The sequence below is a fragment of the Pagrus pagrus genome (assembly GCF_965226575.1).
Source record: "Pagrus pagrus genome assembly, chromosome: 14".
Classification (NCBI taxonomy): Eukaryota; Metazoa; Chordata; class Actinopteri; order Spariformes; family Sparidae; genus Pagrus; species Pagrus pagrus.
Genome location: NC_140198.1, coordinates 27,857,865 through 27,880,879, shown reverse-complemented (window position 1 = coordinate 27,880,879; position 23,015 = coordinate 27,857,865). Strand labels below are relative to the sequence as shown.

The following is a 23,015-nucleotide window of genomic DNA, read 5'->3' as shown; positions in this document are numbered from 1 at the left end:
CTTACTGATCTGTGTGCTGACTGAGGGAGCTCAAGTAGACAATGTGTTGTTTTCAGGCACAGAATGTTGAAGTGATGGCTTTTCTTCATTCAGAAGTAGGTGTCTCTTAGGTTAATATTTCTTACAGCTTAATTCAGAAAGAACTTCATGAAAAGAGCCAATTGCTGCAAGAGAGCCATGTTGAATAATGATAATTTGATGGAAAAGAGTTTTTTTTCTTCTTTTTTTAAGCTTTAATGACTGTCGTGAGCACACATGACAATGGCAGCTTTGCCCCTCTTCTCACGGTAAATCCCAGAACACATTTTTTTTTCTGTTTTATCATTTACTTTAGAATTCTGCTCTATCTTACATGCTGAAGCACAGATTGATGGAATGTTAAGTTGAAACTTTCATCTTTTATTATTTCCTCACATGCTGTATGAAGCACTTTTCTGCTGGATATACTATATACAGTATGATACAGTATATAATCTCATCCATGGAATTAACATGAATGAATGTTTTAAATATAAGGAGGAACAAAAATATATGTTTTATTTTATTCAAGTGATAAGGGCTGATTCACTGTGTATTTTGTTATTTATTAAGATAATAATTGCTTAACGGAGTGCTGTTAATTAGATGACCAAGATGTTTATTTCTTTTTCTTTGTTTTCTCTGGTCCTGTAAAAATATGTCTGTCTTTGGACTGAATAGACAGCCCAGTTTCATGCAATGGCAAATTTCCAGTGCTAAGATACTTCTTTAAATGATGCAATGTGGTCAGTGTGTGTTTAAAAGGATGAAGCAGTCTCTGGTACAGAGAAGTGAACAGAAAGGGAAAAGTGTCAAGCACAAAGCATATGAAGTATATGACTAAGCAGCAACAATGAGCGCTTGAAATCATGTTACAGGCCAAAATACAGAAAATGTATCTGAAATCAGAAACTCACCATGGCTAGATGTCATCTTTGGAAAGTGTGGCAAAACAAAATCATCCAAGATGAATGAGGTGAAATGTCTCCCTTTATTCTGAGGAACAGTTTTCCTAGCTCCTTAAAGAGGTTACTGTTGCTCTAAAATAACACATATTAATACTTAATCATAATCACACTAAACCAACCTAAACCTACAGAGACTGGAATAGCAGGTGAGCAGAACTCTGCCCATGAAACAAGCAATTTGTGAGCCCATGCGACAGTCGTCTTTCTTCATGAATAATCGGATCATTTAGATACATATACACATGTAACAGTAATGATGTCCATCACATTTCAATCTTTTTTAGGTTTTGTCAACCAAGCCTACATTCCATTAAGATGTGCATTAAATGGGATTTTCTTTCTTTTATTGTAGTGTTTGAAATGCACAGGTTGATAAACATCTTCGGTTCAAGCGTATCTGAGTCATTAGGGGGAAATGCTGGTGTCTGCAGGGACTGCATGTGAGGGTTGTATTCCTGGAAGCAAAGCTACTGATGACATAGTATTAAACATTAACTCAATTGATCCACCGTGTAAATAAAGTCTACTGGCGACATCTAATTGTGGAGAAACAAGTGTCATGTATTTTTAATGATCTGCACATTACTGTCAGAAAGCACACAGGGAGGAGAGTGGAAAAAATGTTTGCCTATGGTAACAGTTTCACCTCCCAATCTCACATCTCCCCTTCCCTTCCTCCTTTCATGCTTTTGAGAGGATTGACAATTTTTTTGTGGATTACATTTTGTTTGCCATCTGTGTGGAAGCGATAAGGTGAGAATATATGGTATGTAAAATATTTATCCCTTCATTTTTCTTTTTGTTGCTCTCTGGGGGGATTTGACTGGTGAAGCATATAGTTTTTTATAACAATAACAACCTGAGTCAAACCAGATTTTCTTTTCAATGAGGTTCTAAAAATATATATTCAAGAGGATTATTCCAATTAGCCAGTGAACAATTTGACTTCTAATATGAAATATTTGGTGTCAGGGATATATCACATGGTGATTTAAGTAGAGTCATGTGTATACTGTATATAGTCTTGACATTTGTGCAGAGATGTGAATGAGAATTCCTCCTCATGTAGATTGAGAAACTTTGCTAATATAGTCTGCGCTGCAAAACTCAACAAAAGAGGCACTGGAGCTACCTCAACTCTCTCTTTCTTCCCTTTCCTACTTGTTTAATGAGTATCAAAAGATCAGCAACTGCAATCTTATATCGTATGGCTTGTTTTGTACCCTTTCATCGCACTCAAAGAGGCAGCACTCCCACTCACACAACATGACTGCACAGAGTTTCTCATGAATTGGAAATTAGAGGGCAGTGTAAACATGGTGCCAGGATACCTTCAACTATGTCACTGACCCTCTCAAATTAAGCAAAAACCACTGAAGGCTGTGTTTTTTTAGTAGGAGGCACTGACCAAAGCTCCGACCTTGAAGTGTAATAAGTAAACAGGAGGATTACTGAGCTCTTCAAAAGTCATATGATCAGGACTTTTTGTTCAAAATTGTTCACAAATTTAGTCTTAGTTTCTGTTGCACAACAGCCTGTCCACCTACTAGTGGTTGCTAATGATGTATGGTTACCTCTGGATGCACTTCGCATCTCACACACTCACCTTTTTTTTTTTTTTAAATGTGTTAAGAATAAAATGGTGGTAGCTAGTATTTTGTACTGTTGCCATGGTAAAACTCAGCTTGACTTGCTTCCTTTAAAACAAAGACTAATCCAGACGAACAAAGGGAAAGTAGAGAGCAGGCTGGAAAAAGGAAATAAAGCTCAACTAGTATATAATATTGAATATCAGTGCAATGTGGGTATCAAAATGCACAAACACAAGTGACAACAGAGAAGATTTTTTAAGCTAGAAGTTCAAATACCTGAACTAAAAAGGTGCCACAACAAAATGAATGAAAATGTGTATTTCTGTCTCTAGCTGTACTTTCAAAACATGCATATAAACCTGTCACAGCTAATCGCTATATATGCAATATAGTAGTGTAGGACTAGAAGCTGCTGTTGAGACACCAGCGATGTAAGATTTGACTCACCAAAAATACAGGCCAATGCCAATGATATATATCATCTGTTCACTTGTCCATTTTCGTATTTGGAAGTAAAGTGATATCCTGTCTTTTCAATACTAAAATTAAGACTCTTGCAGTGACTTCAGTGACGTGTCCCCATTCCTTCAGCCCCAAAATATACAGCGATTTTCTAAATGTACAAAATAAAATTTGTATGAAATTTGTATTTCCTTGAGTTCTTTTGCATTAATGCACCCAGTCCAGTGTTATGCAGTGCAATGGTGTGAAAATGGACACATTTATTCAACAATTGAAAATACTTTCCCCCTGTGTTTTGGTGGGAACATGTCTCTTCAAGCGATGGCCTAACAGGGACTTGAAGGCTGACAGAAGATATGCCATTCTTTGATTTTATACTTGAGTGAGAATCCCTGTACATGCCTCCTTGTAATCTCCAGGACACCCTAAGGTTGAATATATACTTTTAACACCATGTTCGGGTACACATGATGGCTGGCTCGCATATCCTGCGTCCATTTGGAGCATCAGTTGTGCACATCCCCAGAAATTAACGCTGCACGTACCCAAGATGCAATGAGCAAATGAACGGTAGGAGCAGTGTAGCCCCATTATTGGGCTGTAATAGGATCAGGAGTCAGTAAGCACATCAGCAGCAGCAGGAACAACAACAGGACAACATGCTAACTTGTGCCACCTAGTGGTATCCTCCGTACTATGGTATACGCATAGTATATAGGCAAGTGAACAACTGCGTACATGATGTAGCCAGTTGTCCACGTGAACATGTGGTTTAAAAGCAAGTTTATATCTGGCCTAGAGAGTCATCAAGAGTCACTCAGCACCGGACTGAAAAGCAGTGTTTTGCTGCCCTCTCAGTTTGACAGTTTCAAGTCTGTTTCCCCTTTGAACACACCCAACATCACTGATAAGTGTAGTGTGTGTGTGCGAATGTGTATGTGTATGTGTGTGTCATAAATTCCCTGTTGTACGTGTAACCATCCACAACAGTGATGTCACAGCACCTATGAGTCCACCTTGTTTGTCACAGCAGCAGGGTGAGGAATTAAATAAGTGGTGGTTGGAAGTGTTTCAGGGGCTGTTAAGTTACCATTTATATTCCTATATCATCGTTGTAACAGCCATAGCAGAGATATTGTGTTTATTATATAAGTTACAGGGTAAACTAGATTCATGTCGTGCTGTGGTATTGTTTATAAATGTTAAGACTTAACATTGAAAAATGCATTGGCATCTCAGAGAAATTAATTTAGCGTTGCCATTAGAACTGAAAACCCTACTTTGAATATACTTTGTCATAGTAAATTGATCCCACACCATCTCACACTGCTATCCATTATTTTTGAAAGCCATTGCCCCTGTGTATTGATCACACACACACATGCATGCACACACGCACTTTCTCACAGACTGGTTTTTTGTCTTCTTTCCCCACCATCGCACCACAAATGCCCCAAGGATGCCATTGACCCTACTGCTGCCACTGAAGTGGAAGTGACTGATGCTGTAACAAAAGCTCTGACAGCGTAAATGGAGCTGAGAGTCTTTCAGCTGCAAAGCGTTGAGTTCCTGTTACATTGCTACCAGTCCAAACTGTTGAAGTCCTGCGCTTATGCACATCAGAAAATTAGGCTACTAAAAGTTAAAGAAACCCAGATTATAAATACGTCTTTGGCAGCCAAAAGCCCATGTGTACAAAGTATGAATGTCTTTCATTGGCACACTCTCTTGTAAGTGAGACTTTTTTTCCCCTTCAGCTCTGTCAGTGCTTTCTCAGTGGGATCCAAAGGTTTATCATGAAAATACAGCAGATGTGTTGCTCTGTAGAAAGATCAGTGACCCAGCTCCTGTATCAAAGCAGCATTTTGTGACTGGTGAAACCAATCTGTTGTGATTGTAATGGGGTACAGAAGTGCAGTTTTCAGCTCGTTGTCTCAGTCACTTTTGAATGTCACAAACCAAGTGTGTGGGAAGATTAACAAAAGAAACCTGGTGACTGCTTGAGAGCTGCATTTGCATAGGTACAATGTGTCTAGTTCCTGTGCTTACTGAAAAATTGTCAATATTCCAAGCAAGCTGTTGACATGTTTGTTAATGACTCAAATGCTATTCATATCCCATGTTGATGTTATCAGAATATTTTTTATTAGTTACAATCCCCTTCTTTTTATAAGGAACTAAAAACTGCAATGGTGCTTCCAATATTGTATCGTGCAGGGGAAGGGAAAGGAAATGCAGCTGAACGAATACGCTGCATTTATAAGTAACGTTAAAAAAAATAAATAAAAAAAACCGAAATGCAATATACCGCCACGAATTAGTCAATGTGTAGGAAACACTGCGGTGTGTATAACATCATTTCAAATACAGTTGTGATCTTTCAGAGTCTCGTATTACACCAGCTGACAAGTTTGAGTTAGACAAGTTTAAAACAATTTCCCAGTTGTTTAGGAGAATGCTGCAACGAAATGGTGTTTTGCTGTGAAGCTCCAGGAATGCTTTGTGGACTACGACACTTCCCTCTGACTTTTCATCAGCATGGGGGCAAGTAGATAATGAGTACATTTTTGTTTTTGGATGAACTGTTCCTTTAAGGTACAGTTTCAGCCTTTAGAAGTATCAGTGAGCCTTTCCTGCAGCGGTGGAAGCTGTGTGCAATGGAGAGCCCAGCAGAGTCTGCAACACTACACCAGCTGCTTCCACTGATTGGTTCCTCCTCTCTGGTTGAAGGTTTGCTAATCAGTTTGATGATTGTCCACCCAGCCAGACCGAAATTTGCAATGAATAACAAATTGGCTCAATTTACTGTAAATGAGGAAAGTAATTGGTGTTTGTGACAAGTATGGCATTTGAGATGTTTACTTTGCTTGATCGTATTTAAAGCAACAATATTGTGTATGCGTTTCACATATTTGTCGATACTTTGAGTGCTTAATCTGAAAATAACTTAGTCCACTTGGCTAAGAGCCCTACATTCAATGCAATTTCTATCCCTTTACAGGTGTGCACAGGGGGACGTTGTCACACACACAGCATGGCTCAACCGGTCAAGTATACTGTATGCTGGAGAAGACAAATGGTCAGTGGACCCCAGAGTGAGTCTGGTGACCCTTAATCAAGAGGCGTTTACCATCAAGATTGAAAACGTGGACATGACAGATGAGGGGCAGTACGTGTGCGCAGTCCAGACAAGCAGTCGACCGAGAACCACCTCAGTGCACATCCTCGTCCAAGGTAACAGCAATAAATATACTACTACTACTGTTTCAGCTACTGCTCATACTGCTGTATTACTTACTGATGAAAAATGACTATACTTTTTGTGTGACAGAGTAAATTTCCCGATACCTAATAACTTTGAGCATCCATACCCTCTTATGATCATGCAAGTCTGTGACTAGCATCTCACAAACACACGCACACACACACACATATAACATTTTTCATCTTATTAGGGCCTGAGCACTGAAGGAGCCAGGGCCATCGTCATTGCAGATGGCTGACAGCCATTGACTACTGAGCCATGTCGATTATAACATCGTGATTAGAAATCCCCCTCCAAAGAGCACAACACAGTAATATGTCCCTGTAAGGCAAGAGTTGTTGTTTGTGCCATGTTGGGAGAGGAAATTAGAATTGGGTGCATACTGCAGAAATCAGACATTTTTCCGTTATTTTTTAATGTATTTTTTTTTTCCATAAACTGGCAACTACCAAGACTTGATGCTGACAAAACACGGATACCACATGATTCCAGGAGCATGTGCCTGCAGTACCCGAGGCTGGAGTTTCAGGACTGCAGTTCTGGGACCCTTGTCTTTTGCAAAGTGACCCAAGGCAATATTTGAGTGACAAGTAACAGTTAATGAGAGGTAAACAGTCAACACAGGTTAGATAATAAGATTATTTGAACTTAAAATGATGAAACAGTGAGTATGAAATAAGCATTTACACTGAGCTCAGTAGGCTACTGCTGACTTAATAAAGCTGGCAGACACAAATCAAACACAAAGCGCTTTTATCATCTGTTGAAGTTTAGTTATTTTGCTCGCTAGAATGAATTATCATAGTCATGAATGGACCTATTTGTAATTTCCAGCCACCTGCTTCAAACAAATATATTCCATTTGTTTTTATGGAAATTCATCATTGCAATGTGTTAAACTTGTAAAGTTGCATTCTCTTGTTACAGTAAGTGCTAGACACAACTTTTAGAGGTACACATTGATACTAAATTCTGAGAACAGCTCATTCTATTGGTGTAACAAGCGCAGGTGTGTGTAAGCAGACATACGGAACAACCATTGTAATCTACATTTGAGTGAAGCTGGCACAAAAGCCTTTCCAGCAGGTTTCATTTCAGTTATTGTCAACACAAGAAGCCTTTCATGTTTTGCCATTTATTACAAAGTTTACAAAATAAAATAAAAATATCAGTGCAATAGTGAACACTAAAATGCTCCTCCTTTTATAGAGGAAGGAATTTGACTTTTTTTGTTTGTTTGTTTTTTTTTACTTCTGATGCATAAAAATGAATGTTACTTACTGCAACAGTCAAGAGCATGGATATGGAATACAAAAATGGTCAAAGATGTCAGCTGATGAAATGAATAGAGACACATCCACCGGGGGAGGGGCTTGTTGATGAGACCAGCTGCAGATGAGAATTAAAGGCAAGGTGGTAATTCAGCACTGGAATTCTGGTCCTAAAAAGACAAAGTCGTGGCAGGGCAATTAGTTTAGTTCCAACACATTTCGTACATGGTAGGCTGTATTTATTACAGAACATTACAGACAGGATGCATTCATTATTTCAGTCAGATGATGTCAGTACTCATAATACAAACATCACAGTGCCATCTGCCCTCTTTCAGGAAGAAAGTAAGGAACAGTTGTGTACAAAACTAATGATTTTATATTGTCACAAAGCAGAAACATGGACTGCAGAGAAAAAAAACGTGTTCATCACACAGCTTCAGAGCTTCAGCCACTTTAGACTTTCGTATGATGAAGTGAATGATAGTAGTCTGTCTACTACTGGGTCCATAAAATAAAAATTTACAGTCATCTGTTATAAATAAAGGCTATCTTATAATCTTCATGTGTGGGGTTTGTGTACATTATAGCTTACATAGCTCAGCTTTAGCAACGCCACAGTAACAAGAAAACAGTCACATCGCACTAACTGTTACAGTTTATGTTGTCATTAGTTGCACTAAAGATATGTGGCTGTAAACGTTACATGTTACTTAATGGTCTGAAGAAACGTTGCGAGTTCAGCTTTTTACACGCATAGCTGTCTCCAGCATTGAATAGTACGGGTAAAATGTAGTCTTCTCTAGCTTCTTTTTACATCGCTGCTTTTCTCTGCCGCGGATGTGTTTTATTTTTTCAGGAGCTGTTGTTTGGGATGATGATAAAAGTCGTTTTTCTGGAGCTTCTGCACATTTGTGTTTACTGAATAACTTACCGGGGCTGTAAACTTCTATGCGGGGGTTGTTACCTCCAGATGGCTCAACTTCTTCATCATCCTCATCCTGCAGTAGAGTAGAGGCTACAGGCTAGAGGTATTATTACAGAATGTATTACAGAGGGGACGGCCTGTCCTGGATATCTCTGCAATGAATTACATAGACGTCTTGGACACAATGCCAGAACTGTTACATCCTCAAACTCTTTTGATAGGGTTTAATTTTTTGAATGTTTTAAACTTAAATTATGTCCAGATCTTACAAAATGCACTTTAAGTCAGCAAGTAGTAAGACACATAGTTGCACTAGCCAAAATAGTGCTATGGTTCTATAAACAATAAATAAATTGGCTATTCAAATAGGATAACAGTTTGTTTTCCAGCAAGCTATCTAAGCTGACAGATGATTGTTAACATTAGCGCCTTTGACTTTTGACTTTTACAGTGAGCCAATGCTACTCACACTCCGGTGAGCTAACGCAAACTTTTGAAGTAATTTTGAACTTATTTCATTCATTTGAAACAGTTATTTTCAACATACTAGCTAAATATTATGTCATCCAATTAGGTAGGAGGCACAGTCATGAAAAAACAGGGGTCCCAGAACTGCGACCCTGAAACTGCAGCCTCCGCTACTGCAGAAACATCATTTTGCGTGATTCCAACAGTGTTATATTATTGGATGACAAACCTTGTTAAAAGCTGGAACCAACCTTCAGAATTTTTACAAAGAGGTAAACAAAGCAATCATTTTGGGCCCAAAAAGCATTTTTAAATTATTAATCCACAATCATAATAATGTTATTAAGGCAAATAGATACTTTTTTTCTGCATCTTTCTACAAGCTCTGCAGATGTATTCATATTATTTATAAAGAAAGATTTGTCTACATAAAAATTTTTATCAACATGACCTTTGATAACCTTTCCATTTACTCTCACTATGCACGATCACTAAATTAAATATTGGATTACACCAGTTTTTATATATGAAAGTCTAAAACATCTTATAATAATAATAATAATAATAATAATAATAATAATGATGATGATGATACAAAACTAAACTTACTGAGCCTCTGTCTAAGTTTACATAAAAAAACACCAAACCAGATTTTCTAAAAAGATCAGATAAATGAATTCATTCGCAGACAAATACATGATGCATGGTATGTAATGCTGACTGCTAACAGGGGAGGAAAAACAAATGAATACAGGAGACTTAGTGTGCACCCCCAAAATTGCCCGGGGTCTCTGAGAGTATAACATAACATGACATTTTGCATGGTCCAGTCTACCCTTGATATCCTTGAACCTGCTGAGGCCTACTCAACACTGCTTGCAGCTTTACTTTATTTAATTATATTTATGCTGGTTTACACTGTATGATTGATGGTTGTGTTATTCCTGGGCACCTGCACATGAGGGCATGCATGAACAAACCAGAGGGTAAAAACAGACATGTGCTCTTTTTTCTTGAATCCCATTTCCTCAATCATTGCTCCACTAGAGCAGTTAGGGGCTAAATGCCTTGCTCAAGGAGGGAGGGAGGGGAGTGTGTTCCTCAGTCGTTATATTAAGTGAGGTTAATGGAGAATACCAGATGTTGAAATGATTTGGCTAAAATGGAGTGTGGAGTTGTGAGTGTCCTCATATAGATGCGGGGCACAGTCAGGTGCGCTGTGCTGTATAAACAGCATAATGGGATAATTTAAGGCTACTAGTTTGACATGCAGATGATCCATGTAGCATAGCAAGCTGCTCATAAGATGCTGCTACCCTCAACATCATACAGTATGAGAGAAAAAACAGTTTATATAGATAAAATGGCCAGGTTTGGATTTCTTACGCTCTAATTTTCTCTGCAGCATGTTGCCAAACCAAAAAAAATTCAATAGAATAATGACAGTGTGCTGCTCCAACAACACAACCTGCATTTCTTTTATTTAAAACTTCTAGACTGACCAAAATCAGTCTAGAATCTCTTCCTCAAACAAGTGAGTACAGGCCAGCATCACAATCCAGTCTATCTTGTCAGAGGAACAGAAATTAGTTATATTGGTGAATGTATCACCCTAACTGAGCACACTGCCATTCAGTTGAGGTTAGCATCAGGTATAGAAGACTCTTCTTTCTCCCTCTCTCTCTCTCATTTTACCTATTTTTTTTAATGGTATGTTGTGGCATGTCTAGTGTACAGTATGTACCTTTTATGTACTTTTGTTATACTTAGGGAGAAGCCAAAGGAAAAATTCCATTGAGGTGGACAATATAGTTAATCCAACCTAATCTAATCTAAAATTGAAGGGGTAGTAATGGGTAGTGGAAAAATTACCCTTATTTACCTTTTACGTTTGTCTAATCTTGATACTCGAGATTCAGATACTAAGATCTTTACTCAAGTACCATTTGTATGAGTTACTTTTACTTTTGAATTGAAGGCAAGACACACACCCCTTTCTTCACCTCTTTTTTTATGTGTGTGTAGTGAAGGGAATCAATTCCCCCGCAAATCCAATTTCCATGTAAAAGAGTAATTCCTGCACACACACACTTTTCATCTCCACATTAATTAATTTATTGAAAAAGGTTATCTCAAGACATAACAGCAGTATTGTATCACCAGCCACACATTCCAGAGAACATCCTTTAAACAGTTGGTCAGCAGATCTGTAAGACATCAGGTCATACTATCACAGTGTCATGTTGAAGGAAGCAGTAAGCACTTTTACGCATTGACATGATACGTCTTCAACCCTGCACAAGAGCATTTTGGTGTAATGTATTGCTGCTACCAAGTATTCCACAGCAGTGGATTCTCATTATGCTTAAATACATACTCAAACATGAACAACAGTGTTTATGTCCTGACCGTAGAACCCAGGGTGAGAAGAGGGGGTGTAGAGCGTACGACAGAATGCAAACAAATATCTATGGAAGAATTATCCTATCTTTATTCAAGAGCGTAGATTTTCAGTTTGAGAGCATGATTTCATTCCTTTTCAGTGACATAGCTCCTTCTCGCGCTCAGATTTATTCTCCTCGCACTCATATTTTCTGCTCGCACTTGGATGTCTGCTGCTTTCTTTCAAAATGTGTGCTTGAACTCAAAAATCACATGCTCGTGCTCACATTTCTTCTGCTTGCACTCAAAAATTTCGCTCGCATTCAAATATGTCCTGCGCTCGCTCAGATCTAAAGTCTGCGCGCTCAAAACTAATGTGCACGCACTCAGAACAAGCACCTCCTCTCAGGTTGAGGAGTCTGCTCAGACTCAAGGCTGTCCCTCCTTGCACTCAAACTATTGTGTGTCACCAGCCAATAGGGGACAGCTAGAGTGTGGACCAATCAAATGACGGATGCCGCCCTGGGTGCGTTCCTTCGCACTTTTTTGAGTGCTCCGTAGGGGCGGGTATATGGTCTGTTTGTAAAACTGCTTCTCTCAAAATACACCAGTTTACCATATTAGCCAGCTATTTGAATCGTCACCTATTTAAGACGCCAGCATATTTATGTAGGCTATAATTATTCTTAAGTAATGGTAAAACGAGTTATCGTAGTTTAGATTCTCTTTTTTATTCAATATTAGCGGAAATATGTTATACAGTATGAATACTCGGAAAATAGGGTACGTGTTACGATGGGCGAGTGGTCAAGGACAATGGCAAGTTTTGCATTTTAAACCATCGGACGTCGGTTCGCATCCCGGCCGCCCCACTCTTGCTGTCTGTCATATTATTATTTTAAATTTGAATTAATAAATTACTGTTACAGTAATAGAATACGTGTACCCAGCTGATTCTCTTATTGAAACGTTTAACAAGAGATAAATAGGCTAAGCTACGTGATTAAAAAGGTTTATTACACGGCTCTATTGAATGCTGCTCTCTGATTGGTCCATCGCTGCGTCGTCTTCAAGTATAACAGACCGTTGCTAGGGACGGCGCTCTGATCCGCCCTGGCAACATGTAGTAACATAAGCAAGACAGCACCGCTGTCCAGCTCCTCTCAGGCTGGCCTCGAAAGTCGTCAGATCATGTCTGTGACTGGACACATGAGAGCAGCTAGGGACGGCGCTCTGATCCGCCCTGGCAACATATAGCAACATAAGCAAGACAGCTGGACTTTCAACGCGTTACACCAACCACAGCACGCTGTCCAGCTCCTCTCTCAGGCCGGCCTTTAAAGTGAAAGTTAAAACTTTACCGAGCAATCATTGTCGCTGCTGAATCATTGTGGGTGATTATTTATTATTTATTTCAGTCGTAAGGCCGTGTAATAAGCGGGATAATGTATAGTTAGTCGGTTGTTATGGAGAAATAAACCCCTTCAGGTCGGGGTTTATTTCTCCATAACAACCTCCGAACTATACATTATCCCTTACATAGGCTAATGAAAAATACGCTACGATGATAATGATTTGACGATAACATTGGTGCGTGTAATGGGGTCAAAGCCAGGGGACGCATTACATTAAGTTAGTGTTGGTTATGCTTTCACAAGAAGAAGAGTTAGAGCGGGACTCGGAGCGAGGTACTGAGCGGGAGATGAGATGGACCAGCGCGGTCAAATAACTCAAGTTTATTGCTTAATGTTGCTACAACTCAAAACACATCGTTCATATAGTTTCAATAATAATATGAGCAAGAGTGGGGCGGCCGGGATGCGAACCGACGTCCGATGGTTTAAAATGCAAAACTTGCCATTGGCCTTGACCACTCGCCCATCGTAACACGTACCCTATTTTCCGAGTATTCATACTATATAACATATTTCCGCTAATATTGAATAAAAAAGAGAATCTAAACTACGATAACTCGTTTTACGATTACTTAAGAATAATTATAGCCTACATAAATATGCTGGCGTCTTAAATAGGTGACGATTCAAATAGCTGGCTAATATGGTAAACTGGTGTATTTTGAGAGAAGCAGTTTTACAAACAGACCATATACCCGCCCCTACGGAGCACTCAAAAAAGTGCGAAGGAATGCACCCAGGGCGGCATCCGTCATTTGATTGGTCCACACTCTAGCTGTCCCCTATTGGCTGGTGACACACAATAGTTTGAGTGCAAGGAGGGACAGCCTCGAGTCTGAGCAGACTCCTCAACCTGAGAGGAGGTGCTTGTTCTGAGTGCGTGCACATTAGTTTTGAGCGCGCAGACTTTAGATCTGAGCGAGCGCAGGACATATTTGAATGCGAGCGAAATTTTTAAGTGCAAGCAGAAGAAATGTGAGCACGAGCATGTGATTTTTGAGTTCAAGCACACATTTTGAAAGAAAGTAGCAGACATCCAAGTGCGAGCAGAAAATATGAGTGCGAGGAGAATAAATCTGAGCGCGAGAAGGAGCTATGTCACTGAAAAGGAATGAAATCATGCTCTCAAACTGAAAATCTACGCTCTTGAATAAAGATAGGATAATTCTTCCATAAATATCGTCTTTATTTCTAACTAGATGGAAAACAGTGACCGTATCTTCCACAGATGAATATCACTTAACAAACTTATCAAGAGCTAATAATGACACGTCACTTACTTATTCCACTGTGGTTTATACTTATTGACTGTACATTCCTTTAAGCCGTTTAATGACATTATGCAACGTAGCAACCAGGTCAGGTCACAGGGACAGGGAAGAGCAGATGCACATGCCTGCAGTGTCTTGTCAATATTATATATATATATATATATATATATATACATATATATATAATCAATATTATTTGGAAGGTTATTTATACATTTTCACCTGATAAGTTGAGAATTAATTTTGGTTATGTAAGTGGCATTGTCATTATGGATGTGTTATTATCAGATGGTAATTTATTCATAATTCACAAGAACAGTCACAGTCATTTGGATTTTTTTGTACATGTATGTATAAGATGCGTTATGTATATGTGTTTGTATATATGTACATACATACGCTACATATATGATATGTATAATTACATTTTCTTCAACTCATACACTACCTAGTTGACTGTATTTATGTATACTGACACTTGGCTGTTGGTGCTTAATGTAAAAAGATTATTTTGCTGTTACAGAGTCTAAATAAATCAGCAGCTTTGTTTCATGATCAGTGAAAGCGGCTTCAGAAGCACAGTGATGTCAGCTCTTGTGAAGGAGATAAGCACTTGTTTGTAGCTCATTATATAGAACTGGCTCTCCTCCCTCTCTTTTACAACATTTGATCAGAGGGTGTTGATGGCTCTCCAGCATGAGCAGGCAGTCCCTGGAACCATGCCCAATCACAATGACTCATCTCATGTAGAACGGTAGGGTAGGATTCAGATGACTTCATAGATTATTTATAAGACATAAGATCTCATTAGAGAGTTAACCACGGTAGTTTAAAGATCCTTGAACTGGAAACTTCAAAGTCTAATCACATCAGTTCATAGACTTTGTGCGAGGAAACAATTAACAAGCCTTAGTTTACCCTTCTTTTATATATTCATGTATAAACCCGCTTTGCTTCATAATGGGCATATGTCATTGTTTTATTTTTTCCTCTTGAATTTCCCTAGAAAAGAAAAAATAACTAAACGCTCTGCTTAAACCTATATACCTGCATAATACATCTCACAATTGACTTCACCTCATATGAAACGCTAATCATAGATCCACGTTATCATAAACATTCAAACCAGCAGTGTCATTTGTACTTGTGCTTGTAGTGAAGCATAACTATTCCATAAACACCTTTTTAAACATAAAAGATATATACCAACTCAAATCTGAAATCAATATTTCCTCAGCGCTGTCTCACCATCACATTCCTTCCCCCGGAGCACAGCAGAGAGGGCTGTACTGCTTGCTAACACGACTGAAATAAATAAATTGTGTTCCAATTGAACTTCCATTTTCAAATGATATCCGAGAGTGTGGGATAACACTGATCGTTGCAATAATTTTGGCAGGTGAAGCAGTTAGTCTGATCGCTGTAAACATATAAATAATGCGGTGCTACTCATGCGTAATGCTGCATGGACAGCAGGGACTGTCACTGTCCTCCCACTACTAGAGGCCAACATGAATGAACGTATACTATATGTGCTTTGTAACCTCCACCTCACCAACTAACAACTCATTCTCTGTACCAGAAATATGTATTTTCTCCATATTTCTCTAGTTGTGGCCATGATTCAATGTACAGAGCCATCGATCAGCAGCTCATTGCCATGCATTGGCACGTTGCATTGACCATCTTTGGTTGAATGTGGATGTGGAGAGGATGGTATATGAGGCGGATCCACATGCGGACATTTCCAAGTTGATTTGAGATTTATAAAAGGAAATTGCAGATTGTTTGGTGTTTGCCAGGTTTTAGCCGTACGTACATTTCCTCATGTGTAGACACACAAGCATTGAGTACGGATTCTCTGCAGAGTTTTATAAACGAGACCCCTGTTCTAAATATTTGCAGCAGCAGTGTGGACCACTTGGAAATGACCCAGTGATGTTTTGTTAAAACATGAAGAATAAATCACAATATATATATGTGATGAAACAAAAGTTTTATCTGTGGTTGTGAAAACAAAAGTGGTCTGATGTATGATCAGTGGCCAAAAAACATGTGCCAGCTGCCATGTGACACCATCTAATATCAAGCATTATATTTGTCCTTATTAAGCTTCTCCTTCGCTAAATCTCCTTCAATAAATACCTGCAGCCGCCTGAAGGCAGCAGGATATGATTTGAGAGAGTGCGGTGTGTGTGTAAGAGTGCAGTGCCATTACACATGGCTGTCCACTGTCTTTACCTGTATTAAATTGCATTAGATACCAGCCTGCTATGGAATAGTGCCATACACATCTCCACACATCAGACGGGTTAGCTGAAACTCAGCATTCTGCCTGGTATGCAGGAGATGTCAGATTAGCCGGGCTCGTTAATCCTATGCGTCACGGCCACCTTTCCACTTCTTTTCTTTGTTTTCAGTTTTTTTCATGTTTTAGTCTTGAAATGCATTACAGTGCTGCTATATCATATTTTGCAATGAGATGTGAGAATACACAACTTGAAATCAAATAATAACATTTCTTTCAGTATTATCACCACCATTCTAATTAACTATTGACACACTAACCAAAACAGCAGGTACACTTGGAGACACCCACACAGTCTGTGAACCTCAGTTGCACTCAGCCCACAGATTGTTCTACCTAGTTAACAAAACTGGTGATCTAATGGTCATTTCTCTGATTGTCAAATTACAGCCTCATGATGTTCCTGTGAATAAAGAATAGCTATTGTGCACGGCAGAGAAAATGTCAGCTGTACTGAATCAACCTCTGGTATAGGTAACTTGAATCCTCTTTAATCCTCTGTTTTCCTCTGTTGTTGGTCTGTTTTTCTGTTGGTTGGTTGGTTCATTGGTTGGTAAGCAGGATTACACAATAACTGAACAGATTTCTACAAACTTGGACGGAGGATGGTACTCAGTCCAGAAAAGACACCATTAACTTTTTGTGTGGATAAAGGGATGGATGGATGGATGATATGATGCCAATGTCCAATGCGGATGGCTGACAGCCATGACAACTAATCTCTGACCTTCGTAACATCATGATTCAAAAGGCTCCCCATCAGAGAGCACAATTAAGAGGCGTGTCCCCTCAGAGTTGCCATGGGGCAACAGTTGTTGTTGTTGTTGTCTGTGATACTGTATGTGGGGCGAGGAAATGAAAAGAAGTATGTTGCTGCTCAGTGCACTAACATTACGTCTCCATGTCCCGTTTATTCATTTCTTATTAAACCAGCTCAGTTAGGAGAACCAAAGACACTCAGTTAAATGTGTTGCAGCAGTGTTTCTTTTCCCGCGGGACGCTGTTTCTCTCAGTCTTGCCGTTTTTATACACAGTTTTTGTAGCTTAGCTTCCTTGGTTAATCGACCAACGTTGTTTTACGCATATGAGGCTGAACAAAGCTAAATTACGGACATGTGGTGCGGAGACAATCCCACTTTTAGACCTGACACAGGGATGTATGTCAGTGGTAACGGGAGATGGTTTCCTCTGCAGGGTGAGACAGTTGGAGATTCATGTCAGAGCAAAATTGGGAAACAGTGGTGAGCTAATACACAACTGCTGCCTTACAACAACACTGAGAGGACACGCTGCCTCAAATTCATAAACAATAATGTCATCGTCCATCACGATGTTTCACTGTAGACATCGTCACATGCCAATTCAGCAGACATCACCCAACCCTCGCCTTGGCAGAGGTATGCGCTCTGTTCTAGTTTACAGTGTGTTATAGCATTTTTGTATCATACTTTCATCATAAGGCAACACCTTTAAAAATGCACAACAGCAAATGCAGTGGGGATTCAACTTATACAGTATTTACCAGACCTGGTCAATGCTGTTTGAAGAGGCTTTTTTTTCCTCTCATGAATGTATTATTGTCTTTCGATACCAGATACTGGTCATGAGTTGTGACCACTCTGAGAAGCTGCTCGACGAAATTGAAGGATACCTGTAACCACTGCCATGCGCATGTGATTTATGTGTAGATATCATCCCACACCCTCTCCTACACCTAGATACGATAAATAAGCTCAAAACTATGAGTGAGAAACAAAACTTGAATATTGCCTTAACTCACTGTTGCCTTGGTGATGGCAAAAGTAGGAGAAAAGTGGGTTCACTGAGGCAGCCAAGAAACACTTGAACAGTAAAGACCACAATACAATATGTGGGGTTAGTGTATGTGTTACTGTTGCTGCTGCTGCCACTCTGCCAAATAACACAGGGAATAAAAAGTATTTGCCACCTGACTGAAGCCCATCTTCCAGTCCTCCAGTCTTGTAGCAGGTGGTGTAGAAAGAAAAGCCCTCCAGGATGGTCTATTACAAGTTTTCTTTTTTACAGCCCACACAGAAAGCTTGTTTATCAAAACACTGTTTTACTGTATTGTAGACTATGAAAAAAAACTTATTTTTTTTCACTCTTGCGGCGGAGCCTGAGGATGATGGTCTATTGGTTCATGCAACACAAGAGCAAGATACTGTACAGTATATCAACAAACAACTGAACAGATTGCCATGAAATTTTGCATAAAAATGTATGACCCCCAGAGGATGATTCACAATGATGTTGTTGACCTAGTGACCTTTTCAACAGTGCCATTACCAAGAACAAATAAATAAATCACTGCAAGAAATATCATTGCAGATTTTCATAAAATGAGGCACAGTCATGTTCCAGAGGATAAGCATTTTTGGAGCTCCATGAGCGTTCTTCTTCTTAAGCTGCCATCCTGATTTCAAAAATATCAAAAGATATTTCACTAGTAAGCTGATTGCCATTTTACTGAGCTCATCTATGTCCCTAAATAGATACAGTTCATATGTAAATGACCCGCTGGCCGATTTGGAAAAAACAAATATGGATGGATGGCAGTGTTGGTCCATAGTTGGTCTGCCAGTCTGCCACTCAGGTCTGGACTGAAATACATCAGTATTTGTTGGATAGATTCCCATGAAATGTGGCACAGATAACCAGGTTGTCCAGAGGGAAAATACTTGTGAAGTAAGTGATCCCATGAATGTTTCAGGTAACACCACCAGCAGGTCAACGTTTTTGCTTTCCCTGTAAATATATCACCATTTATTGGATGGATTGACACAAAATGTTGTGCAGACATGATTTCATGGATCATTTACTCACATCATTTTAATTATTTACCTAGTTTCACTGAAAAATACTATAATTTATTTTAATAGAGATGCACTGAGTGCAATCCTTCGATTCCGATTCTCTTTCTAATAAGGTGCACTGATTAGGATTTGTGGGGCTGATCACTGATTGCTGGAAGCTTTATCGTCATCTAAAGTTGTTAGTTATCAGTGGCATAGTTTAGCTTAGTGGCAATAAAATGTTGAGGAAATAAATAACTATATATTCATATATAAAAAAAAGTTAGCAGGACACAGAATTCAGAAACAGAATTTGGGAATAATTCTGTGTCTCAGTCTCTGTAGTGATGTATTTGTGCCCTGAAGCCACCACTCCACCACCTGGTCACTATTCGTATCTGGTTACATTCATCTCTGACAGAAGGTTGATAAAATGTGCACATAACTCCAAACTCAAGGTCAACTGTACTCAGCAAAAGGAGCCTACTTCAGTTCATTTGTTTAGTGTAAGCTTGTTGTGGTGTTACACTAAACTGCAGTTTACTGTTTAACACTTCATGTTCCTCTGAACAGAAACTCTCAGTCCCGCTATGTGCCTCCACTGTAAGCTGTTAGCTCAGTCAGCTGTCAGCTCTGGTTGCTGTTACTGTAGCTCTTATGCTGTAAGGCTTGAAACGGCATTGCTTTGTCCACCCATGCAGGATGACAGAAGATATACTTATCACAAACAGACAATACCAAATGATAAATTGAATGGACTACTTCTGACTCCAACGGAGTGCGTCTTCTCCTGCTGTTACCGTAGTTATCTCTCTCTGCAGCGCTGTATCAGTGCTATATGGGGTGTGATTTGTGACAGAGCTAACTGAGCGGAGAACTAATGCCAATACATTTGTCAACAAATTGCATGGTGTTGATGAAGAGTACAAGCATGGTCACAGCAATGTCATACGTGATGTACCAGACGTGCGCTCACTGTGCACGCAGACGTAGTGAATGATGGAGCTTATCTGTGACTTTGCGTGTGGTAAACGTACGTGTGGATTTGCACTCGAAATATGTTCACGTCTGGAGAAGTATCTGATTAAGATACGTGTGGATTTGTATGGATCTGTATGACGTCTGTGTGGATAACTTCCAGCATGGCGTCCGTCTGCCTCCGTTAGCATAGTATCAATATAATAAACTATATTAGTCTATTAGCAGACAAGCTAAATCCTTAAATACATGCAATCAACAAACTGGGAATAGTAGTAAAATGTGAAGCTGTTATGTTTCCAACAATCCAAATTTCATAGTTAATAACAATGTTCTAGTAAAACTCTGTAAATCCAGAGCTATAGCATTAACCTATTTATCCCCTGTCTTAAATCTAGGCCTATTCCATTTTATTTAAGTAACAGCAGATCACACGTCAGAATACATATTGATATTGGCAGGAAGACAGTAAGTTAACTGTTAGCAGCCAGTGAGCAGCAGCTGTCCTCTGTGTTTATCTGATGGGCTCTTCTGATCGGGTTCTATAGAGACCACCGATCAATCTTTTTACAACGTACTTTTTATTGGCCGATAACGATCGGTGCCTAATCAATAGGAGCACCCTCACCTTTAAAGAACTATAATTCACAGCATACACAAACATTTGTATGTTCATAATAACCTGTTAATAATGACCTGAAATTAAAGCAGTGCACATAAATTAGGTAAAAAATATATAGTTTCTTGCTTTCAGGTTGGGCTTGTGGTCCCGTTGGGCATTTTGGGGCTCCATAAGTGGACCATGAAATTATATAATTGGAATTTCTCCATTTCTTACAAATATATAAAAAACACACGTACATTCTGATATTTTTTTTTCTTATAAATGTCAATAATTAAAATAAAAATATATTGAGCCATATACTGTACAGTATGTGATGCTGTTTGCAGCTCCTGGGGGCTGTTAGATGGTTGGTTATATTAGTTAATTCCCATACAGTACATTTAGTAAATGGTATTGTTACGATCATTGCAGATCATCTCAGATGGCATACTGATGCCCGCAGGGTTATTGTCTGTAAAAGCAAATATGTTGTAGACTTGTGGTAAATGAACTGCGTTTATATGGCGCTTTTCTGGTTTACCGACCAGTCAAAGCACTTTACAATACATGCCACATGTCACATTTACCCATTCGTGCACACATTTATACACTGATGAGGCTGCCACACAAGGTGTCGAGCACTTCCTAACTGTGTCGAGTGATATTTCTTTGCTCAGCCATTCAAAAATCCACTCACACACCATGGGAACAGCCATCGGGGGCAATTTGGGGGTCAGTATCTTGTCCAAGGACACTGCAGCATGCAGCCAGAGCCGGGAATCCAACCACTGACCCTCTGATTAGTGGATGACCTGCTCTAACTCCTGAGCCACAGCTGCTCACTTGTAATCTTAAATGCAACCCACCGAGTGCTTATCAAGCAAAACGTGTGTAGATTGCTGTTAATGTGTTGTTTAGACAGTTTAAGTATAAGTACTAACCTACAGTAAGAAACATTATGTGACGGGGACAAATAAATAACAATAGCAATATTTACCTGAGCAAAATATCACGGAAAACTTTGATCTTGTTTGCTGATGCTGCTTGAACATGTGTGGTTGTGAAGTTATTGATTTATGAACAGTCATTGTGGTGGAATTTGTAATAGAAATGCAGCTATCTCAGTCCAATCACTACAGCGTGGCTGCTGACTATCCCCTTGCTAGCACTTAACCGGAAGGACAAACACAATTGGGAAAATGGGCCCTCTCGCTTCAAATGCTTCTTCTTCTGTATAATTTCCAGTCAGCGTGGACTTCCGCAAATTTCCCACTGTCATTGACACTGATCTGCCCAATCAGATTCAACAAGTAAAAGTCCCTCCCTTTCCGGTTGACAAAATTCTGATGTGATTTCTGGCTAATGTCATTTTTTTTTTTGGGGGGGGGGGGGGGGGGATTTGTTTTTTGACTTGACATCTTGATTCGGATTTGCTGATGTGATTTGCAGCTGTCTGCCACCGTATTCTACAGTATAACATGATCACCAAAATCTCCACTCTTGTAACACACTGCAGGACCAGCTCTAATTCTAAGTCAGACAAAGGCCTTAATAAAGTGTACTTTTACTTTTAAATTCCAATATTATTGCAGCTTTTACTGTAAAATTCTCTGGACAGCTTCATTAAAATGAAAATTGATATGACTGTCATCACTGTCTGATTCTGTACGCCTGAGAGAAGGGGCCTTTGTTCATTTTCCCGTGTCCACTTAGAGAATTCCTTTTTTGTTTTGTGAAATAATGAGAGAGTTGTTTGTCCAGTGCGTTGATGGATCCATTCATCCCAGCGACAGTACAATTAGTAATCTTGCCGTCAAAAAGTCCCTATGCTTTGCTGTTTGGATAAACTCTAAACCATGTGGACAGTATGGGCTTCACTCGTGCTGTTAATATGTGATACTCATCAATCTATGTAGAAAATATTTCTTAGCTCGCCCACTCTGTGGGAGGTCAGAGATTAGGGTCAACTACAGAGCAGCAGCCCCGGAGCTGATAGAGATTTAGTTCAGGGATGAGTCGTCTCAGCAAGGTGGGTGTCTGGTCACACAGGGGTTTGAACTCTGGTTATCTAGCTGAAAGATGAGTGACCACTTTACAAGTGATAACTTCCATCAAAGATTTCAGTGTCTAGCTGTCATCTAATATACAGTAGCCTAGCTGTGGTTGGCTGTTTTGCCTTAGAGATTAATGGAGATGTGTCCTTGTGTTCCATGAATGTATGAAAACTCAAGAGAAATCTAGTACCTGAGTGTGATGATGCAAGGCGCTAGCA

At 39.4% G+C, this 23,015-nt stretch overlaps 1 protein-coding gene across 2 annotated transcripts in view; it reads left to right on the top strand.

Moving 5' to 3' along the window:
• ntm (neurotrimin) overlaps positions 1 to 23,015 on the top strand; it is a 475,162-nt gene that overhangs the window by 416,188 nt on the left and 35,959 nt on the right. For both annotated transcript variants that reach the window (XM_084374046.1, XM_084374045.1), the window contains one exon: positions 6,042 to 6,274. In XM_084374046.1, the coding sequence (XP_084230172.1) occupies positions 6,042 to 6,274 (233 nt within the window). The remainder of the gene's footprint in view (positions 1 to 6,041; positions 6,275 to 23,015) is intronic.